Source organism: Arvicola amphibius, chromosome 15 (genome assembly GCF_903992535.2).
Source record: "Arvicola amphibius chromosome 15, mArvAmp1.2, whole genome shotgun sequence".
Taxonomy (NCBI): domain Eukaryota; kingdom Metazoa; phylum Chordata; class Mammalia; order Rodentia; family Cricetidae; genus Arvicola; species Arvicola amphibius.
The window spans coordinates 32,731,708-32,751,090 of NC_052061.1; the positions used below are offsets into that span (position 1 = coordinate 32,731,708).

Here is a 19,383-nt window from a genome sequence, read left to right on the forward strand (position 1 = left end):
GACAGGGTTTCCTTGTAAAGCTCTAATGTCCTAGAATATAAGTAGTCCAGACTAGCCTCGTACTCAGAGAGATTCACTTATCTCTGCCTTCCAAGAGCCGGATTAAAGGCGTGGGACACCACCATCCAGCCACCCTTCCTTCTTGAAGTCACCTTGACCATGGTATTTTACCACAACAGAAAGGGAACTGATACATAGTGCTAACATGGGAGACTTGTTGGAGCCCAGAGTCTGAGACTAGCATGGGTGGCACAAGTAGACACTGTTTCAGAGACAGAGAGAGAGAAGGTGCAGATGTCTGCCATGCCTACTCAAGGGACTTTAAGAAGAAATGAAATACTGTAGTGACCATGGAAAAGAAGCTACTTTATAAACAAAGATGCAGAATATAGTAGCCTACAGGGACACGACCTGAGCTGAACAACGGGAAAATGGGAAGATACCTAGCGTACAGTATTCCTCTACATCCCAGAGATCCCTCGGCAAGATGAATATACAGGATTGAACTGTGACAGGCAGCACACACCATGGCAGCTCTCACTGGTGGGTCTGACTGCAGTCACTCAAGTCTGTAGAAAGCACCATGAGGCTCAAAACCCAGACAGGGAGGTAAGAATGGAGGGTGAAAATGAGGACAAAAGAGCCAGCAGAACAGTAAGGTGAGAAAATCAATTTCTAATTAAGAAAGAAAAATAGTGCTTTGGCAAGGTTGTTACCCACACATGCCCAGGCAGCCCACAGCACTAGGTATCAAATGCCAGTCTATTTCCTGGTCCTCATTAACTTCATTTGTAGATTCTCCAAAGGATGAAAAACAAAGGAGATTAACTTCAGCTTGCCTCATATAACCCTGGCCCAGTCTGCTCTCAAAGGGCACTCAGGACACTGAGGCAGGCCAGGCAGTAGCAGTGCACGCCTTTCATGCCAGCACTGGGGAGGCAGAAGCAGGCGGGTATCTGTGAGTACGAGGCTAGCCTGGTTTAAGAGCTAGTTCCAAGACAGGCTCCAAAGCCACATAGAAACCCTGTCTTGAACGACACTCCCCCCCCCCAAAAAAAAGAGGCTGAGGCAGGAGAATTGCTCAGAGTCCAAGGCCAGTCTCGGCTATATAGCAAGTAATAGGCCAGCCATAATCATACAGCAAGACCCCATCTCAAAAAGGGGCGGGGGGGGGGACGAGGTGGGGGAACAGGGAATGGGAAACGGCCTGCGGTATACTCTACCCATATGGTCCTATGCAGGGGACACCCTGCTACTCTCACCCAGCCCCCTAGGAGAGGCCTGTCCATCTACACACACAGACTTTCAAGCATGCCCTTACCAGAGTGCTCTGCCCTCTGCTCTCAGATCATCCTGGAAAGTGGCAACACAGAGGGGGAGGAGGCCGTATCTGAGTTCTCAGGCCCGCTGGCTCTCAGGTGGCATATCCCTAGACAGCTTTTACAGAACTCAAGTGCACTGAAGGTTGACTGAGGGCTCCTAAATCTAGCTGCATATCAAAGTCCCTTTTAAAAAAATTTCAGGCCAGGGTTGGAGAGATTTTTAGCAGTGAAGAGTGTACCATGCTCTTGCAGAGGATGGAGTTCAGTTCCCAGCACCCATATCACATAGCTTACAAACCACCTGTAATTCTATTTCCAGGGGATCCAATGATCTCTTCAGGCACTTCATGTAAATGGTGCAGACATACGTGCAAGCAAAACACCCATAGCACAGAAAAACAAATAAATAAAAATTTTGCTCTCTGGGACTCAAATAGAGAATCTAGGTAGACTTCAGTAAATCTGGAATGAGGGAGAGACATTTTAGGCAATTCTAAATCACAGCATGTTTGGGGACTCTTACCTTCTCAATCTTGTCAGGGTCTGACAACAGAGCAGCTCCCATTCCTCCCTAAGGAGAAGCATACAGAAGGCCTTAAGATTGAAGGACGACGGTGCTAACCACGGTAGGCAACACAGTGTAGCAACACGGTAGCCAAGGTCCGCTGGAAACCGGCATTTCCCTAACCACAGAGGAAAGCAGCATTGTCTGTGCACACCACAGATCCCACCAGGAACCAGAATGTGATGAATCTGAGAGCTAACATTCTGACCGTTTTTGCAAAACCATGTATCAACCTAGGAATGGGCACTAAAGTTTTGTTTTCTGGGACTTCACATCCCCATAGAGATCTCAGAGTTATAATAAACTGGAGCTCGCCGTCTGTATCCTTAAAACAAGGAGTCCACCTGAGCATCATGGCACACAAACTCAAGAGGCTGAGTCAGGAGGCTCAAGAGTTTGAGGCCAGCCTCAGCTGCACAGTGGTGAGTTCAAAGCTAGCTTGTACTTCATAGATATATCCTGGGTCAAAACAAACAAACAAACAAAAGTCCAGCAATGAAAACCACCAACTCAAAGAACAATTTAAAGTTCAACAATGACAACAATGGTTTTCTCTTTCTCAAAACTTTTTAGTATTTAGTCATTTTCTGTGTGTGCATGTGCATGCGTGTGTGTGTGTATACATGTGCGCAGATCAGAAGACAGTTTGCAGGAGTCAGTTCTCTCCATGTGCATCCTGGGATTTAAACTCAGGTCACCAGGCTTGGTGACAAGCATCCATATCTGGCGAGCCATCACTCCTGCCAATGGTTGCTTCTTGACAACAGACTTATTTACCAATAATTTTCCTGCATTGGAATAATCCTTCTATATGCAGTGAATATGTATTCCTCTCATTGGCTAATAAAGAAGCTGCTTTGCAAGGCAGAATAAAGCCAAGCGGGAAAGCCAAACTGAAAATCTAGAGAGGAGAAGGGTAAAGGGAAGAGAGACGCAGGTCAGCCACCCAAGAAGCAAGATGTCAGTAGACCGGTAAAGCCACAGCCACATGGCAATACACAGATTAATAGAAATGAGTTAATTTATTTTTTTAATTTTTTATGGTTTATTTAACTTTATTTTATGTGCATTGGTGTGAAGGTGTCAGATCCCCTGGAACTGGATTTTCAGACAGTTGTGAGCTGCCATGTGGGTGCTGGGAATTGAACCTGGGTCCTCGGGAAGAGCAGTCAGTGCTCTTAACCACTGAGCCATCTCTCCAGCCGAAATGAGTTAATTTAAATGTAAGAGCTAGTTAGTAAGAAGTCTGAACCATAGGCCAAGCAGTCTGTAAGTAATTAGTATTAAAAACCTCTGAGTAATTATTCTAAAACAGCTGTGTATGTGGCGAGACAGAGACCTCATATACATTTTCCTGCTTTTTTCATAATTGTCTGTATTTCACAAGTACTGGAATTACTATGGATTACTTTGTGTTTTGTTTTGTTGACACGGGATCATGTTATATAACCCTGGATGAGTTCAAGCTGGCTTTGAACTCACTGCAATCTTCTTGCCTCAGCATGAGTGCTGAGATTATCAAGCTGCTGTGAGTTATTTTAATAAATCGTGGGTGGGGAATAGAGAAGGGATTTTTAAAATATGTATGTGTGTATATATAGGCCACATGTGTAGGTATGCCCTCAGAGCCCAGAAGGGTTCAAGTCTCTTAGAGTTACAGGTGGTTATGAACTGCTTGACTTGTGTGCTGGGAACTGAAGTCAGGTCCTCTAGGAGAACAGCAAGCACGCTTAACTGCTAAGCCATCTCTCTAGCCCTACAGGGAGGATGTTGTCAATTTAATTGTATTTGCTGTTATTGTGTATATGTATGATGTGTGGGGAGGGAGCACATGCATACCACAGTGCATGCGTTGTGGAGGTCAGAGGACAACTTTTAGCAAGATTCAGAGACTGAATTCATGTCATCAGGCCTGTATTGCAAGCACTTTTGCCCACTGAGGCAGCTTGCTGACCCACAGGATATGCAAAAGTCTGAATTCATTAAAAAATAAAGTGAAGGGACTGGAGATGTAGCTTAGCTGGTAGAATTGTAGCTTAGCACACAGAAAGACTGGGGTTAAATCCCTAGCTCTTCATAGAAATGGATGTGGTGGCAACACCTGTAAGCCCAGCACTTGGGAGGTAAAGACTGTTGGCTCAGAAGCTCAAGGTCATCTGTATTTTAGGCTAGCCTCCAACTCATTATCTTCCAGCTTTGGCCTGTGCTAGTTCAGATTACGAGTATGTGCCATCACACCTAGCCTAACAGAATCCCTGTGAGCATTTTCCTCATCCAGCACAGGATCCAGCTAGCCCAGAGCCAGATACTATACTTAACTGCCATGTATAGTAAGCCTCATTTAATCTGCACAGTTTACTTATAGGGAACATAAAGAAATCATTTTACCTTAGTGGAATATTCTTTTGGACAGCCCATGTTGACATCAATGCCAGCTACATCATTTTCTCTGAAAAAACATGAAGGAGAAAAGGTAATAAATATTCTACTTGAGGGAAAAAAATAGATGACAGATAAAGGGATTCTGTGCTCCTGATTCTCCTGGGCCTGTGAAACACACTAATTCTCAATCACAAATGCTGAAAATCAGAAAAGAGTTCCATCCCCAAACTGCAACTGCCTCATCTGAGTGGAGTTCCAGAAGAAAGACATAACGAATACATATCTATAAAGAGCTGGATATAGAGGACAGCTACACTGAGGGTTGGGTAAGGATCTCACATATGATCTGCCATCCTAGGGCTACCGTTTCGGCTGGGATACTGGAAGCCATTAGTCAATATGGAAGAGTGGTGTGAGCACGGAGCCCATTGCCAGAGCATATCTTCTATAAAGGTACTACACTGAGCCAGCTATGGTGGCACAAACATGTAATCCCAGCACTTAGGAAGGGGGGGAGGCAGGAAGATCATGTTTGAGACAAACCTGGGCTACGTATGAGAGAAAAAAAGGAGGAGGAGGAGGTGGTGGTACTGGTGGTAGTTGTAATAGACTGGCCTCTTTTGCTGAGTTGCACAACTGGTTACTCCAAACAATTCTGTGATATAGAAGGGATCCTCCCCTTAGCCACTGGTTTAGAACAGTCTGTGATATGCAGCAATTAGGGCCTGAGTTCTTTCTTACTCCCACCATCACCAATCACAAGCGCTGATGTGAAGCACTCATGATGTACCACATGTTGCAAAGACATGACATGCATTATTTCACTTGCTGTTTCCTATAACGCCAGAGGTTAGTAGGCATCATTTCATAAATAAGGGAACGAAGTTCTCAATGATAATAGGCAATTTACCTGAGTTCACACAGTTAGCAAAGCGCAGAGCCAGAATTCCAACTGAGCTCTGCTTTAATTCCAAAGACCACCACTTCAACTATGCATTCTCCTGTTAGATCAGGAAGGAGTATATCCCATCTACATTTCATGAGGGTTAAAGCTTCAGGACTCCCAGAAGAATCCCTGGAAAGGGAACCCATGAATAAACACTAACACGAGGGCTCGATAAAGAGGCTCTCTAGGATATAACCATAGTGGGTGTATAAGAGTCCCAGGACAGCCTTCAGATACCACAGGGAAAGAAACCCAATACCCTTCACCTGAAAGCAGAAGGTAAGGGGCTAGGAAGAAAAAGATGGGTTGCTAGTAACATTAAGGTCTCACAGCTTACAGAAGAGACAAGGCATTCCCAAGGAGGGAAGAACTTACACAAGCCTGGCCACAGCAAGGGCTCTCTCTGCGTCTGAAGTCCCCTGGGAACACAAGAAACTACATCAACCTGTCTTGACACAAGTGCACACAAGTAGACAGACACACCTATTGGTATCTTACGCACATACATACATACATGCACGCATGCATGTGCATATGCCGGGAAGTATACGAGTCAGGCTTGCTTGGGGCTGGAGAGATGAATCAGCAGTTAGAAGCACTGGCTGCTCTTCCTGAGGATCCCAATTTGATTTCCAGCACCTACATGTCTATAATTCCAGTTCCAGGGGATCCAATGACCTCTGTAGGCATCAGACACACACAGGGTACACAGACATACATGCAGCAAAACACCCATACACATAAAATAAAATAATAATAACTAAAAATTAAAAAAAAGTCAGGTCAGTACACTACACTTGCTCACCAGCAAAGGAAAAGAACTTGGAAGGACTAGACAATCTCATTAATGTCATGGCTACTTTCAAATAGGGGCTGGAGAGGTGGCTCAGTAAATAAAATATTTGCTATGCAAGCATGAAGGTTAGAGTTCAGATCACTAACACCCACATAAAAACCAGGTAGGGGCCAGCAAGATGGCTCAGTGTAAAGACACTTGCTGCTAAGAATGTTAACCCCTGGGATACATAAGGCAGGGGAACTAATTCCACAAGTTGCCCCCTTACCCCTTACCTCCACATGTTTACTGTGGCACAAACATGTACACACACACACACACACACACACACACAATAAGTAATGCAATAAAATTTTATTTTAAAACACTGGGTAGAAGTAGCAGCCTGCCTATAACTCCAATGTTCTGGAGGCAGTAACAGAGAATCCCTGGAGCAAGCTGGCTAGCTAGACTAGCCAGATCAGCAAGTTCTGAGCTCAGCAAGATACCCACCTCAGTCAACAGACTGAAGAGCAATGGAAGATATCAAACATCAACTTCACCCACATGCACACACTACTGCCACATACCAAAAAAGGGGAAATTTTATAGCATGTATTCAGATACCCGTAACTCAAATTCTACAATAAATATTTTGCTATGCATTTTGCCTATCCATTGCTCCTAATTTTAAAAGTATTTAAATGTCATTCAGGAGATATTCCTAAAGATGCCAAGCTATGCCAAAAGAAAGAGTAAAGCTAGCCAGGTGGTGGTGCTACACACTTTTAAGTCCAGCATTCGGGAGGCAGAGGCAGACAGATCTCTGAATTCAAGGCCAGTCTAGTCCAGAGAGCGAGTTCCAGGATAGCCAGGGTTACACAAAAAAACCCTGTCTGGGGCGGGGGAGGGGGGAAGAGAAGAAAGAGGAGAGAGAGAGAGAGAGAGAGAGAGAGAGAGAGAGAGAGAGAGAGAGAGAGAGAGAAGCTATATTATGGTTATATTTGTAACATATATTTTAACTAATCTTTAGAAAATCCAAGTCTTTTGATATATACTACATAAAAATAAACACTTTGACCAGAAAAATCAATCCTAAGGATTAAAAAAAAAATACAGAAGTCATACCAAACAGATAATTCCTATAATTAACTAAGTTTGAGACTGGAGACTTGGGACAGATGGCAGCAGCTTGGTTTCCAGTCTCCAACAGTATGCCAATCATGAATGAATCTCTGAAAATGTTCAAGTCACATATATAGGCTATTAGCACTGCGCAGTGTATTACAGGCATCCAGCAATGGCAGGCATATGCAGGAATTAGGAAACTCCAGGGACCAGGGAACCTCAGAAGGACACTAGACGCTCGAGTGGGAGGTATCTCTTACCATCTGGAAAACCACCCTGTTCTGCTCTCTTTCACATGTACGGAAAACTACTCTGTCATCAGGAGCAACGAAGTCCACTGTGTTGAGCACCTCTGCAAGGAAACACAAACCACCCAGTTAAGATGCAAGTTCAACCCTGTCTAAGCCTTGGAAGCCACAGTCAAACTATAACCTGGAAAGGTAAAAAGTGGATTCTAGGTAAATATTCTTCTTTCTATCTCTCTTTTCTTTCTTTTCTTTCTTTCTTTCTTTCTTTCTTTCTTTCTTATTTCTTTTCTTTCCTATCTATCTATCTTTCTTTCTTCTTCTTTTTTTGTTTGTTTGTTTTGGTTTTTGTTTTTTTGAGACAGGGTTTCTCTGTGTAACAGCCTTGGCTATCCTGGAACTTGCTCTGTAGACCAGGCTGGCCTCAAACTCACATAGATCCACCTGCCTCTGCCTCCCACCTCCCAAGTGCTGGGATTAAAGCTGGGTGCCCCTACACCTGGCTTGACATATATTCTTCCTAAAGGAAATAAATATGCACCTAGAAGCTTTCTGAGTTGCTGATGGTGGTCTCTTTTCAGAGTAATGATAGTTCACTTTACAGTCATTTTATAAATGGCATGTTTATAGTTAACGTCCTGCAATTTTAACATGCTATTTTAAAATGCTAGCATTTTAGCTAGGAGAAAGGAACACATAGGAAACTTGAGCCCACACTGCTCCACAAAGTAGCACTCTCAGGTTCAGCAAAGCTATCATTTCTAAATGTAGTGCCCAGGCAGCGTAAGTGGAGACTAACTGCACTTCAGTCAGCCTTCCTTTCCCCCTTATTTACTAAAATCCATTTATGACCTGCGAATCAGTATTTTCAATATTTCTAATCACTCATAGACAACAAATGTGGCAAAGAAATTGAGTCACTTTCCCAGCTGAGGTCAAACAAGGCAACATTCTCGTTTGTTTCCATATTGTAGAGCCAGGCATTAATGGTGCACACCGGTAATCCTACCACTTGGGAAGGTGAGGCAGGAAGACAAGGAGTCCAGCCTCATCTTCAACTACACAACGAGTCCATGCCAGACTAGATTACATGAGACCCCGTCTCAAAAAATACTCTACAAATCATGCTTAGTAGTTTCTTGAATTTTATGTTTTATATTGGTATTCTTGTTGTTTAAAATGACTCCGGTAGGATCTCTGAGCTCGAGGCCAGTCTGGTCTACAGAGTGAGTTTCAGGAAAGCGAAGCTACACAGAGAAATCCTGTCTTGAAAAAACAAACTGAAATAAAATAAAATAAAATGACTACAAGCATAGAGCTATGTAGTGTTTCTAAAACTGTTTCTTTTTAAATTTTTATTTTATTTTTATGAGTGTGGTTGTCTTGCCTGCATGTATACCTGTGTGCCACTTGTGCGCCTGCTGCCCTCAAAGGCCAGAGAGAGAGCACTGGCTCCCTTGGGACTGTAGTTGCAGAGGGCTGTGAGCTGCCACATAGTACTGAAAACTGAATCACTGAATCTGGGTTCTTTGCAAAAACAACCAGTATTCTTAACAACTGGCCCATGTGCCTAACCCTTCTATTACTGCTTCTAATCACAAAAAGGCTGAGGTAGGCTTAGTAGACAAAATACATGTGTTGGAATTTTTTATTTTTTATTGTTGTTGTTTTCTTTTTCTTTTCTTTTTTTCTTTTCCTTTTTTTTTCGTTTTTGAGACCGGGTCTTCCTATATAGCCCAAGCCTTGAAGTCTTAACCTTCCTGCCTTTCAAATGCTGAAATTATTCTTTCTCAGTGACTTCCCACATGCTAGGCAAATGTTCTACAACTGAACTGTATCCCCAACCCTAGATAACCTTCATTCAGGCATGAAATTATCCTGCTATTGGCTATGATGTGTATGTGTACATATACATATATATTAAATATATTATATAATATTATATATTATATTATATATTAAATAGCATGACTCTAAATAGTAACATATGTAAAACAATGTTTTATACTGATCAACTGATGAAAATGTGACCAAAGGCTTAAAGGAATCTAATTTTGTGTGGTTTGATTTTGTTTTTATAATTTATTAATTTATATGTATGGGTGTTTTGTCTGCATATTTGTCTGTGCACCATGTGTATACAGTACCCACAGGGGCCAGAAGGGGGTGTCAGATCCCCTGGATATGGAGTTAAAGCCCAGTGGTTTGATTTTTTGTTTTGTTTTATTTTTCTGCTTTTGTTTTTCAAGACAGGGTTTCTCTGTGCACTCCTGGCTGTCTTAGAACTCACAATGTAGACCAGGCTGGCCTTGAACTCAGATTTGCCTGCCTCTGCCTCCCAATCACTAGGATTAAAGACATCTGCCACCACTGCCCAGTGGTTTGATTTTTTTAAAGACAAGGTCTCAAGTAGTCCACGCTGGCCTTAAACTTGCCTTGAACTCCTGATCTTCCTGCTTTCACCCCCCAATGCTGGGCTTACAGACGTGTAATCCTAAACCTGGTGCTAAAATCTAACTTTGTATCTCCTTAGAGCTGGTGGCTCAGTGCTTGCATAATTAGTGTTCTCAGCAGCAACCTCACAGAACATAACCACAAAAAAGTTGATCATATCTCATCTACTCTTTTTTTTTTTTTATAAGACAGGCAGGTCTCTATGTACTCCTGACTGTCTTGGAGCTGGCAATGTAGACCAAATGGACTCAGATTCACAGAGCTACTCCTGCCTCTGCCTCCCATGTACTGGGATTAGAGGTGTGCATCACCACACTTGGCTCATCTATTCTTAATTCTTTTGTTTTGTTTTGTTAAACATGGGGTATTGTGCCTCACTTACTCTTCTTAAATGTTTTATTTACCCTTTAGTAAGTACAATTAACAGTCAAAGAATACTACTACATAAAAAAGATCCAATATGGTGGATGACTGAATACTTATGACACAGACTATCTTAAGAATCTCACATTCCCAGAAGAATACCCATGAAGGCCACAGGCTGCCACCCAAGCCTAGATCCAGTGTTTTGAATCAGTACACTGAAGCATCTACTCCATCTACAAGCTGCTGGAGCTCAGAGGAGCTGGTCCTGCAGAACCAGATGCCATCACTGAATAGGGCTAGCTCTAGGCCCACCGGGTGGCACCCAGCACGGAGCCACTGCAGTACAGCCCACACTGCCTGCTGGGAGACAGAGCACAAAGCAGAGGTGCTGCCTGCATGCTCCAGCACAAAGGTTAAGCTCAGCAAACCGACATTGAAGGCTGAGAGGTGTGCAGTAACCTGGAGCTCACACAGAACCCACCCCAGACATCCTCCCTAGCTGTAAAATCACCTGACCCTGGGCAACAGCAAGATGTCTGAGATGAGTCTTGGCAAGAATCCAGTATTAATATTGATGGTGTGTCAGAAATCAGAAACCTTGAACCAGACCAAAGACTCAATGTAATGAATATTTCCATGTAAAGCTGTTTGAGCAAATGTGTGTGTGTGTGTGTGTGTGTGTGTGACACCCTCCAGTTTCCAATGTCACTATGACAAACGAATACAAGATGAAGAGGTGGGAAAGATGGAGGACAGAGCGTTGAGTAGGCTGTGGAGAGAGGCAGAACTAGAGAGGCTGCAGCGACAGTAACAGGTGTGAGAGAAGGCTGCGGTGTGGGGGATGGAGGGAGAAACACATGCTGCTGTCAAGTAAGGTTGGCAGGGTCCTGTGCTGCAGCCTAGAGTTTTTGCAGACTCAGTCCACAAACACACTGTCTAGCCGAACAATCACCCTGGCTGAGCCATGCTGACGTCTGTGGTGTGCTGCTGCCAAGGGCTGGGGTCCACGGTCCTGTGCAGCTGGGGTCTATGGCCAGTGTTTCCACCAAAGGCCTGCAGATGTGCATGTTCTGCGCCAATGCCTGAAGCCATGCTGATGTCCATGAGGGGCCATGCTGATGTGAGCGGCCTGTGCAGCCATGTTAATGCCCACGGTTTGTGCTGCCACTCAGGCCACGTTGATGTGAGTGGCCTCTGCTATCATCCGAGGCCATGCTGATGTCCATGATTCCATGCTGCCTCTAAGGGCTGTGTGGTCTGAGTTGATGTTGCAGACCAGTGCTGCCGAGGGAGAGCCTGTGGATGTCCGTGGTCTGTGTTATCTCCTGAAGACATGTTAATGTTTATGGGCCAGGCTGGGGACAACAGTGGTGTCCATGGCCTGTGCTGCCGCCAACAGATATGATGATGTCTGTGACCCTTGCTGTGGCAGAGGTCTGTGTTGATGGCCATGGTCTGTCTGCACTGTCACCAGAGACCATGCTGAGGTCAGTGGCATGTGATGATGCCAGGGACCCTGTGGAAGTCTATGATCCATGCTCCCTCTGACTGCAAAGGACAAGGAAGCTACTTTTGTAATGGTATTGAGGTCTGCAGACTCAGTGTGAGGACCTGACTTTGCAAACTCCATTTTAAGGAAGGGGCTTCATCTTAAGCCATATAATGAGCAGGGCGGGGGGGGGGGTGCAGATCTCAGCTCCAGAAATGTGCTTCGATAGCAGAATTTGAACTGATACCCTGAAAATGGCCAATTAAGGAGCTAGGGAGCAGGGCTATAAAACTTAATGAGGTCCAGATGTTCCTAGGAGGCATCCTGTCCTTGAAGACACCTTGTCAATTATTAATGGCTCTTTGTAAGAGTTTTCGTGCCCAAAAACCAACCAGTGGTTTCAGAAATTACCTTATCCTGTGTCCTCCTTACCCAATCCCAAGATGACAGGACTCGAACTCCCTCGATTACGGCGTTTCCCTTTAAAAGTCCTCCCCTTCCCCAGGCTCAGCGCTGCACTGCCCTCACCCACTGTACTGGCCTACTGGAGATGTAGTCTAAACTCAAGTCTGAATATTAAAAACCTCTTGTGCATTACATAGGAATGCGGTTCCGTAGAGTTTCTTTTTTGGGGATAATGAACTTGGGCATAACAACAGCTGAGAAAGAAACTAATCATGAAAGGCTTCTGTGACAATCCCGACCCCCCAAAAAAGTAACAGCCTAGACAAGAGGCCATTGAAGAGAACTCTTTTTTTCTTTTCTTTTTTTAAATGTATACAGTGTTCTGCCTGTATGTCCTTCCTGCAGGCCAGAAGAGGGCACCAGATCTCATTATGGTTGTTAGCCACCATGTGGTGGCTGGGAATTGAACTCAGGACCTCTGGAAGAGCAGTCAGTGCTTTTAACCTCTGAGCCATCTCTCCAGCCCTTGGAGAGAACTCTTAAATTGTGATAAGGGCCAGGCCTTGGTGGCATACACCTTCCCAGCACTCAAGAGTCAGAGGCAGGAAGATCTCTGTGAGTTCAAGGCCAGCCTGGTTAGTGCTAAGCGTGCTGAAATAAATGTAGCTCTCCACATCTGACGACTTCTGCCAGGTGTGCAGGTGGGGAAGGACTCGTTTTCTTTGAGGAGCTGGCCACTGGAAGTCTGACCATCCTCCAGTGAGTATATGAGCAACACATATTGAACCAAAGCATTCAGTATATTGTAGGCAACAGCTAGCTAATAAAGATTTTCTAGGGGCTGGAGAGATGGCTCAGAGGTTAAGAGCACTGACTGCTCTTTCAGAGGTCCTGAGTTCAATTCCCAGCAACCACATGGTGGCTCATAGCCATCTATAATGAGATCTGGCGCCCTCTTCTGGCATGGAAGGAATGTTGTATACATAATAAATAAATAAATCTTAAAAAAAAAAAAAAAAAAGATTTTCTACTGACCTAAAGTCATGCATGTCTGGGCAGTCTTCTCTGGTGAATGCCCCACAACATGGGAATATCCCACAACAGTTATGAAAGGGAGGGTAGAGGGATACCTTGCTGAGAAAGTTACTTAATTCCTAGCAGGGATAGCCAAAGATGGTAAGAAGTTTAAGAACAATACAAAACTGGTAAGGTTATGATGCAGCATTAGAACAGCAAAATATTGGAAAAATCCCATTAAAGATCTGATAACGCCCATTCTGATATGGTCACCTATAGTTTCTGACACAGAAAATGTCCTGTCAGAAAAAGAGGTGGCAAAGCAGTACGTAAGACAGAATCCCCAGGGGGAAAGACAGACATAACAAGTCACAGTTACATATGAACACTATGCTTACTGTGTGACTGTGTGTGTAGGAAAATAGACACTACTCCTCTTGGGATTTCCACTTTAGGTATGAAATTCTGGAGCAGTTTTGTTTTCTACGTTATACAGATCTGTAATATTAAAATTTATTTTGGACAAGGTCTCAAAAACAGGCGTTAGATTCCTAATGCCCTGTCAAAGTGATGAGGTTACAGGCATACATTACCACCTATGACCCAGTAATACTAAAGTTGTTTGCTTGTTTGTTTTAGGACAGGGTTTCACTAACTATGTAGCTCTGGCTGGCCTGGAACTCACTATGTTGGCCAGGCTGGCCTAGAAACCACAAATTCTGCCTGCTCTGTCTCCCAAGTGCTGGAATTAAAGGTGTGTACCACTGTGCCCAACTCTGAATTTTCATAACACAAAATAAAATATAAATTTAAACTAAACTACTGCACAACTGTAATCCCAGCATTTAAAAGGTAGAGGCCAGAGTATCAGGAGTTCAACAGCATCCTCCACCACACAGAAAGTTCAAGGACAGCCCAAGAAAGCAAACAAAATCTCTAAGGAGTATAATACTGCCAGGCACTGGAGGCACATGCCTTTAATACAGCACTCAGGTGACAGAGGCAGGCAGATCTCAGTGAGTCTGAAGCCAGCCTGGTCCACAGAGTGAGTTTCAGACAGCCAGAGCTACACAGAGAAACCCTGTCTCGAAAAAAAAATTACAATGCTAATTAAAGCATAATCAACCCATCAATAAAGCAGAAGGGATTTACAATACGTCACAATGAATTCCATCCCACAGAACTTAAGGTGTGCAAAGTCTTATTGGTACTTTATCTCCTTTATGCAACAATCCAACTCTATGAATTAAGTAAAACTAGGCTTATGATTTTCATTTCATTACCTAGAATCTGAGATGGAGATAAGACATGAGAATTGCCCAAGGTCACACAACTATTAGAAGTCTGAGCTGGGAGCTGGAGAGATGGCTCTGCAGTTAAGAGCGCTGACTGCTCTTTCAGAAGACCCAGGTTCAATTCCTACCACCCACATGGCAGTTAACAGCTGTCTCTAACTCCAAGATCTGACACCCTCAATCAGACATTTTTGCAGGCAAAACACCAATGCAAATAAAATATAAATAAATAAATTATTAGGAAAATAAATATATTTTTTAAAAAAAGAAGTCTTAGCTGGTCCAGTACTAAAGTTATCCTTACTCCAGAACCCCAAGGTCCTACCTACACTATGAAATATGGAAATTTCTGCGCTATCAAGTCTATTAGAGAAAGGCATTCATAGCCTGTTTCAGAACAAATTTATTTGTTTCTGTGATTCTGAGGATCAAACCTAGGCTTTCAAACACGTTAAGCAAGCACTCTACCAATGAGCTACGCCTGGGAACCTCACATATGGCTCTGGTCACTACATCAAGAGCAGTGACAGCTCTTGAGGGAGCAGGTGATCTATGCAATTACACAAAACAACAAGGATCCTGGGCAACGGCGGAGACAGGTGCTTGAGCCACCTGCACACAGCCACCTGGAGGCCAGGGCTGCACTTACCGTTTACCACCCGCTTGCACTGGAGCATCTTCAGGTCAACCAGCTCCTGCAGAGGAATCGGAACATACCTGTCAGTCCTGGACTCCAGGCTTCCACACAGATGGAAGATCTTTATTACATCCCTCATGACAGCAGTGCCGACAACAAACCACGGCTCTGGGGACACATTGTGCTGTTTCCAACAACTAAGCCTGGCAAAGCAAGGCCCCGAGAGAGCTACTGTGAATCTGCTGTTTTCTCCAGGGCTGTGACAATGGATGAGCCTCTCAGAGTGCTAGAAAGAAGTGACTCATCCAAGATTCGGACACTGAGACACCGCTCTTAGAAACTGATCTCAGCTCAAGCCCCACCACTTCAAAGAACCTCCCACTGCAATTACTAGGCAAAGGGCAGGCAGTGAAGGGCTCCCAGGAGCAGCCAAGGACAAAATTAAAACTGGAGATTAGCCCAAAGAGGAAGGTTTGAGACAAACACAGGAAATAAAAATCTACTCAGCTTACTATATGTAAACAAAGAAGTGAGCCTCCCACCAGGGTAAGAAAATTCCAGCAGATTCAGGACAGAAAGGAAAAAGAGATTTCTTCAAAATCAGCATTACAAATGGAGGGAAAGGCGATGTCTTCTGGTGAGTAATACTGTTCTGCTTTGTTCAGTGATCATTTCAGCAGATGTGGAAGCTCTTGGCCATGAACTCTGGGCATCCAAAAGAAAGTAAAAGATCATCATCCAAGATCTCCATCCCCATATGGACCTCTTAGGAGCCTCAGCAAACCACACCGCAGCCTGGTGATGCCATTCCATGTATAGGAGTGTCAAGGAGATGAGCAAAAGGTCCTGACGGTACCCACGTGGCTTCTCCTGACGGTACCCACGTGGCTTCTCCTGACGGTATCCACGTGGCTTCTCCTGACGGTATCCACGTGGCTTCTCTCAACATGAACAACATATGGGTAAACACATGTCTCTGTGTCTATTCCTTCAGTACAACACTCAAATCACCAAACATCTAATGTCCAGTCCTGAACAAAAAACCACAGTCAAGTTTGGGCGAGTGGTTCTGATTCTATTCCCCACGTCCGTAATCTCAACTACTTGGGAGGCAGAGGTAGAAGTTAGACATTTAAGGGGAGTCTAGCCAATTTAGTGAGATTATACCTCAAACGTAAAATTGTATATTCGAAAAAAGATTTATTTTTATTTCTTGTCTAAGAATGTTTGGCTTGCATGTGTATGTACATCATGTGCACGCCTGGTGCCACAGAGGTCAGAAGAGGGCACTGGATACCCTGGAACTGGAGTTATTGATGGCTATGGCACATTTTGTCAGTGCTGGGAACCAAACCAGGATCCTCTTGTAAGAGCAGCAAGTGCTCTTAACCACTAAGCCATCTCTTCACCCTCAAAACAAATTTTTTTAAACAGTTGAACAAGCTAACCAACTGTACCACGTAAACACTCAAAAAAATCTTTTGAAGAGCTGGCAATGTAGCTCAATAGTGTAGTCTTGAATTTGTTCCCTAGTACAACCAAACCAACAACAACAAAATTAAGTAGGACATGGTAGTGCCTGCCTATAAACCTAGCATTTAGAAAGTGAAGGCCAGAGATTTACAAGTTCAAGACCTGCACAGAATGTTGGGTACAGTGGCTCATTACTGCAATTCCCAGGAGACAAAAGCAGGCAGATCTCTGTGAGTTCAAGGTCAGCCAGGACTAACTAGTAGACTAACTAGTAACAACCTGTCTCACTGGAGATGTAGCTCAGTTGTTGAGTGCTTGCCTACTGTTGACAAAGCCTGAGTTCCAGCCCCAAAACTGCATAAAAGCAGCAGTGGGTTGCACCCCTGTAACACCAGCACTTAGACGGCAGAAGCAGGAGAATCAGAAGTTCAAGGTCATCTTTGGCTACACGGTGAGTTTGGGGTCAGCCTGGAGCACATGAGACTCTATCTCAGAAAAAAAAGACTAGCATGGACTGCAAATCAAACCCTTTCTCAAGAAGCTAAAACAGAGGGATGGGGATGGCCCAGCGGTTAAGAGCACTGGCTGGACACCACTGCACATAGAATAAAGTTAAATAAATTAAAAAAGAAAGGAAGGAAGGAAGGGAAGGAGCTCTCTGTCCCTCTCTATGTACACGTACATGTGGATGCCATGCCGTTCACACACAGAGGACAGGACAACTCCTGGGAGTAGCTTCTCTCTTTCCACATGTATGTTCAAAGGATTGAACTCGGGTCATCAGGGTGGCGGCAAGAGTCTTTACCCAGTGAGCCATCTCACTGGCCTTAGCTAGGTAAATTTGGTTTTATTTTTGTATTCTTTTGATTTTTAGACTGGGTCTTGCTATGTAGCTCATGTCTGGCCTGGAACTCAGATCTGCCTGCCTTTGCCTCCCGGGCTGGGATTAAAGACATGTACACACATACGGCCTAGCTACATTTTATTTTTTTATTTTTTTATTTTTTTATTTATTTATTTATTTTTTTTTTTTTTTGGTTTTTCGAGACAGGGTTTCTCTGTGGCTTTGGAGCTTGTCCTGGAACTAGCTCTTGTAGACCAGGCTGGCCTCGAACTCACAGAGATCCGTCTGCCTCTGCCTCCCGAGTGCTGGGATTAAAGGCGTGCGCCACCACCGCCCGGCCCTAGCTACATTTTAAAAACATGTGAGAGCCCGGAGAGATGATGGCTCAGCATGAAGAGCACCTGCTACTCTTGCAGAGAACTAGCGTCCAGTTCCCAGCCTCCAAGGCAGGTGGCTCACCACTGCCTGCAACTCCAGTTCAGGGACCTACTACTCTCTTGTCACCTCTGCAACCACTGCACTCATATGCCATACCCACATAAAGTAAAATGAATCTTTTTTTAATTAAAATGAATCTTAAAAAAGACATTACGCTAGGTAAACCAGTTACACAATGACAAGTACTAAAAGATTAAAGATTCCTTTAATCTCAGCACTCGGGAGGCAGAGGCAGGCACATCTCTGAGTTCAAGGTTAGCCTGGTCTACATAGTGAATTCCAAGACATCCAAGGCTACACAGAGAAACTCTGTCAGGAAAATTTTTAAAAAAATGAAGAAGGAGGAAGAGGAGAAGAGGAGGAAGGAGAGGAGAAGAGGAGGAGGGAGAGGAGAAGGAAAAGAAGAAGAGAAGAAAAAGAAGAGGAGAAAGAGGAGGGGAGGAGGAGGAGGAAAAGGAAAAGGAGGAGGAGGAGAGGAGAAAGAAGAGGAGAAGAATGAGAAGAATAAAAGATGAAAAAGAAGAAAGATTCCATCCTACAGGGACGCTTGCTAAGACAGGAAGTAAACAACTCAAGCTGGCTGACCAGATTCCCTAGGCTACTCCCTCCCCAAGCATAAATAAGGATCACTGAGACACTCTCAGACCGGTTCGACTACTTGGATGAAGTTCAGACCCAGTAGCCAGGAAGAACCAGATCAACCAAGCAGATTAGAAGGAGCAGAAACCCCTAGAATTGCTAAGAAGAAACAAAAACCGGCTGAGCTGCCAGGAAGAGGCTCAAACCGAACGAGCCACCTGGAAAGTCACCCTCCAGCTGCCTGCAGGTTGTGCGGTGTGCTCTGAGTCCCAGCTTTTGTGAGTTGTCTGCTGCTGTTGGTTCCATGTCTGGGGAGAGAGGCATTTGCTCACATCTCCCCAGGAGCAGGGCCGCACAACTGATATACATACAGGTGAAACACCCATATATCAGAAAAAATGAAAAATAAATCTTTTCAGGTGTGCTGGCACATGCCTTTAATCACAGCACTCAGTAAACACTGGGAATTCGAGGCCACCTTAGCCAACATAGTAAGTTACCTGCCCACCACAGCAACAATATAAGACCCTGTCTCAAAAAGCCAATTACATACATGAAGAAAATAAGTCAGGTGTCTCCTTAAAGTTTGGACTCCTGGAGTCCCACTGTACAAGGTGGGTGACCTGAGTCGACGACTTAATCACACAGATCAACTATGTCAATCGCCGAGAAAGAACATCTAGGCAGTTCATCCTGACGTTGGCCTGTAGAACAACTTTGGTTCCACCAGGGGGCACCAGGCACCACACTGTTGCATGTCCAACACTGGTCCCCAAGCCAAACAAGAGATGCACCTTCTTCTTCTCTGCCTGTTCTCTTCAGAGGCTGGGCCTAGGTGGGAAGCTTAGGACTTCTCTAACTAAAACATCTTTGTTCATAAACCACACCAAGTCTCTCAGCATAGAACACATCAAACAGGTATAAAGTATTTGGAATTTTCACTCTCACTCCAAATCTGAGCAAAAAGAAAAAAACGAGTCACATTTACGGTAAAACATGCTTTTCAATCTGGGGAGACAGCTC

General features: G+C 44.2%; 1 protein-coding gene across 3 annotated transcripts in view; it reads right to left on the reverse strand.

Annotated features, from left to right (window-relative positions):
- The window catches only part of Dus2 (dihydrouridine synthase 2), a 46,092-nt gene that overhangs the window by 17,769 nt on the left and 8,940 nt on the right, over positions 1-19,383 (reverse strand). Inside the window, exons 3-7 of one of the 3 annotated variants that reach the window (XM_038313004.1) lie at positions 15,039-15,084; positions 7,379-7,470; positions 5,591-5,634; positions 4,276-4,336; positions 1,846-1,893 (exon numbers count right to left, since the gene is read on the reverse strand). In XM_038313004.1, the coding sequence (XP_038168932.1) occupies positions 1,846-1,893; positions 4,276-4,336; positions 5,591-5,634; positions 7,379-7,470; positions 15,039-15,084 (291 nt within the window). Of the gene's footprint in view, positions 1-1,845; positions 1,894-4,275; positions 4,337-5,590; positions 5,635-7,378; positions 7,471-15,038; positions 15,085-19,383 lie in introns of those variants that run through there. The other 2 variants (XM_038313006.1, XM_038313005.1) reach the window with 2 other exon arrangements.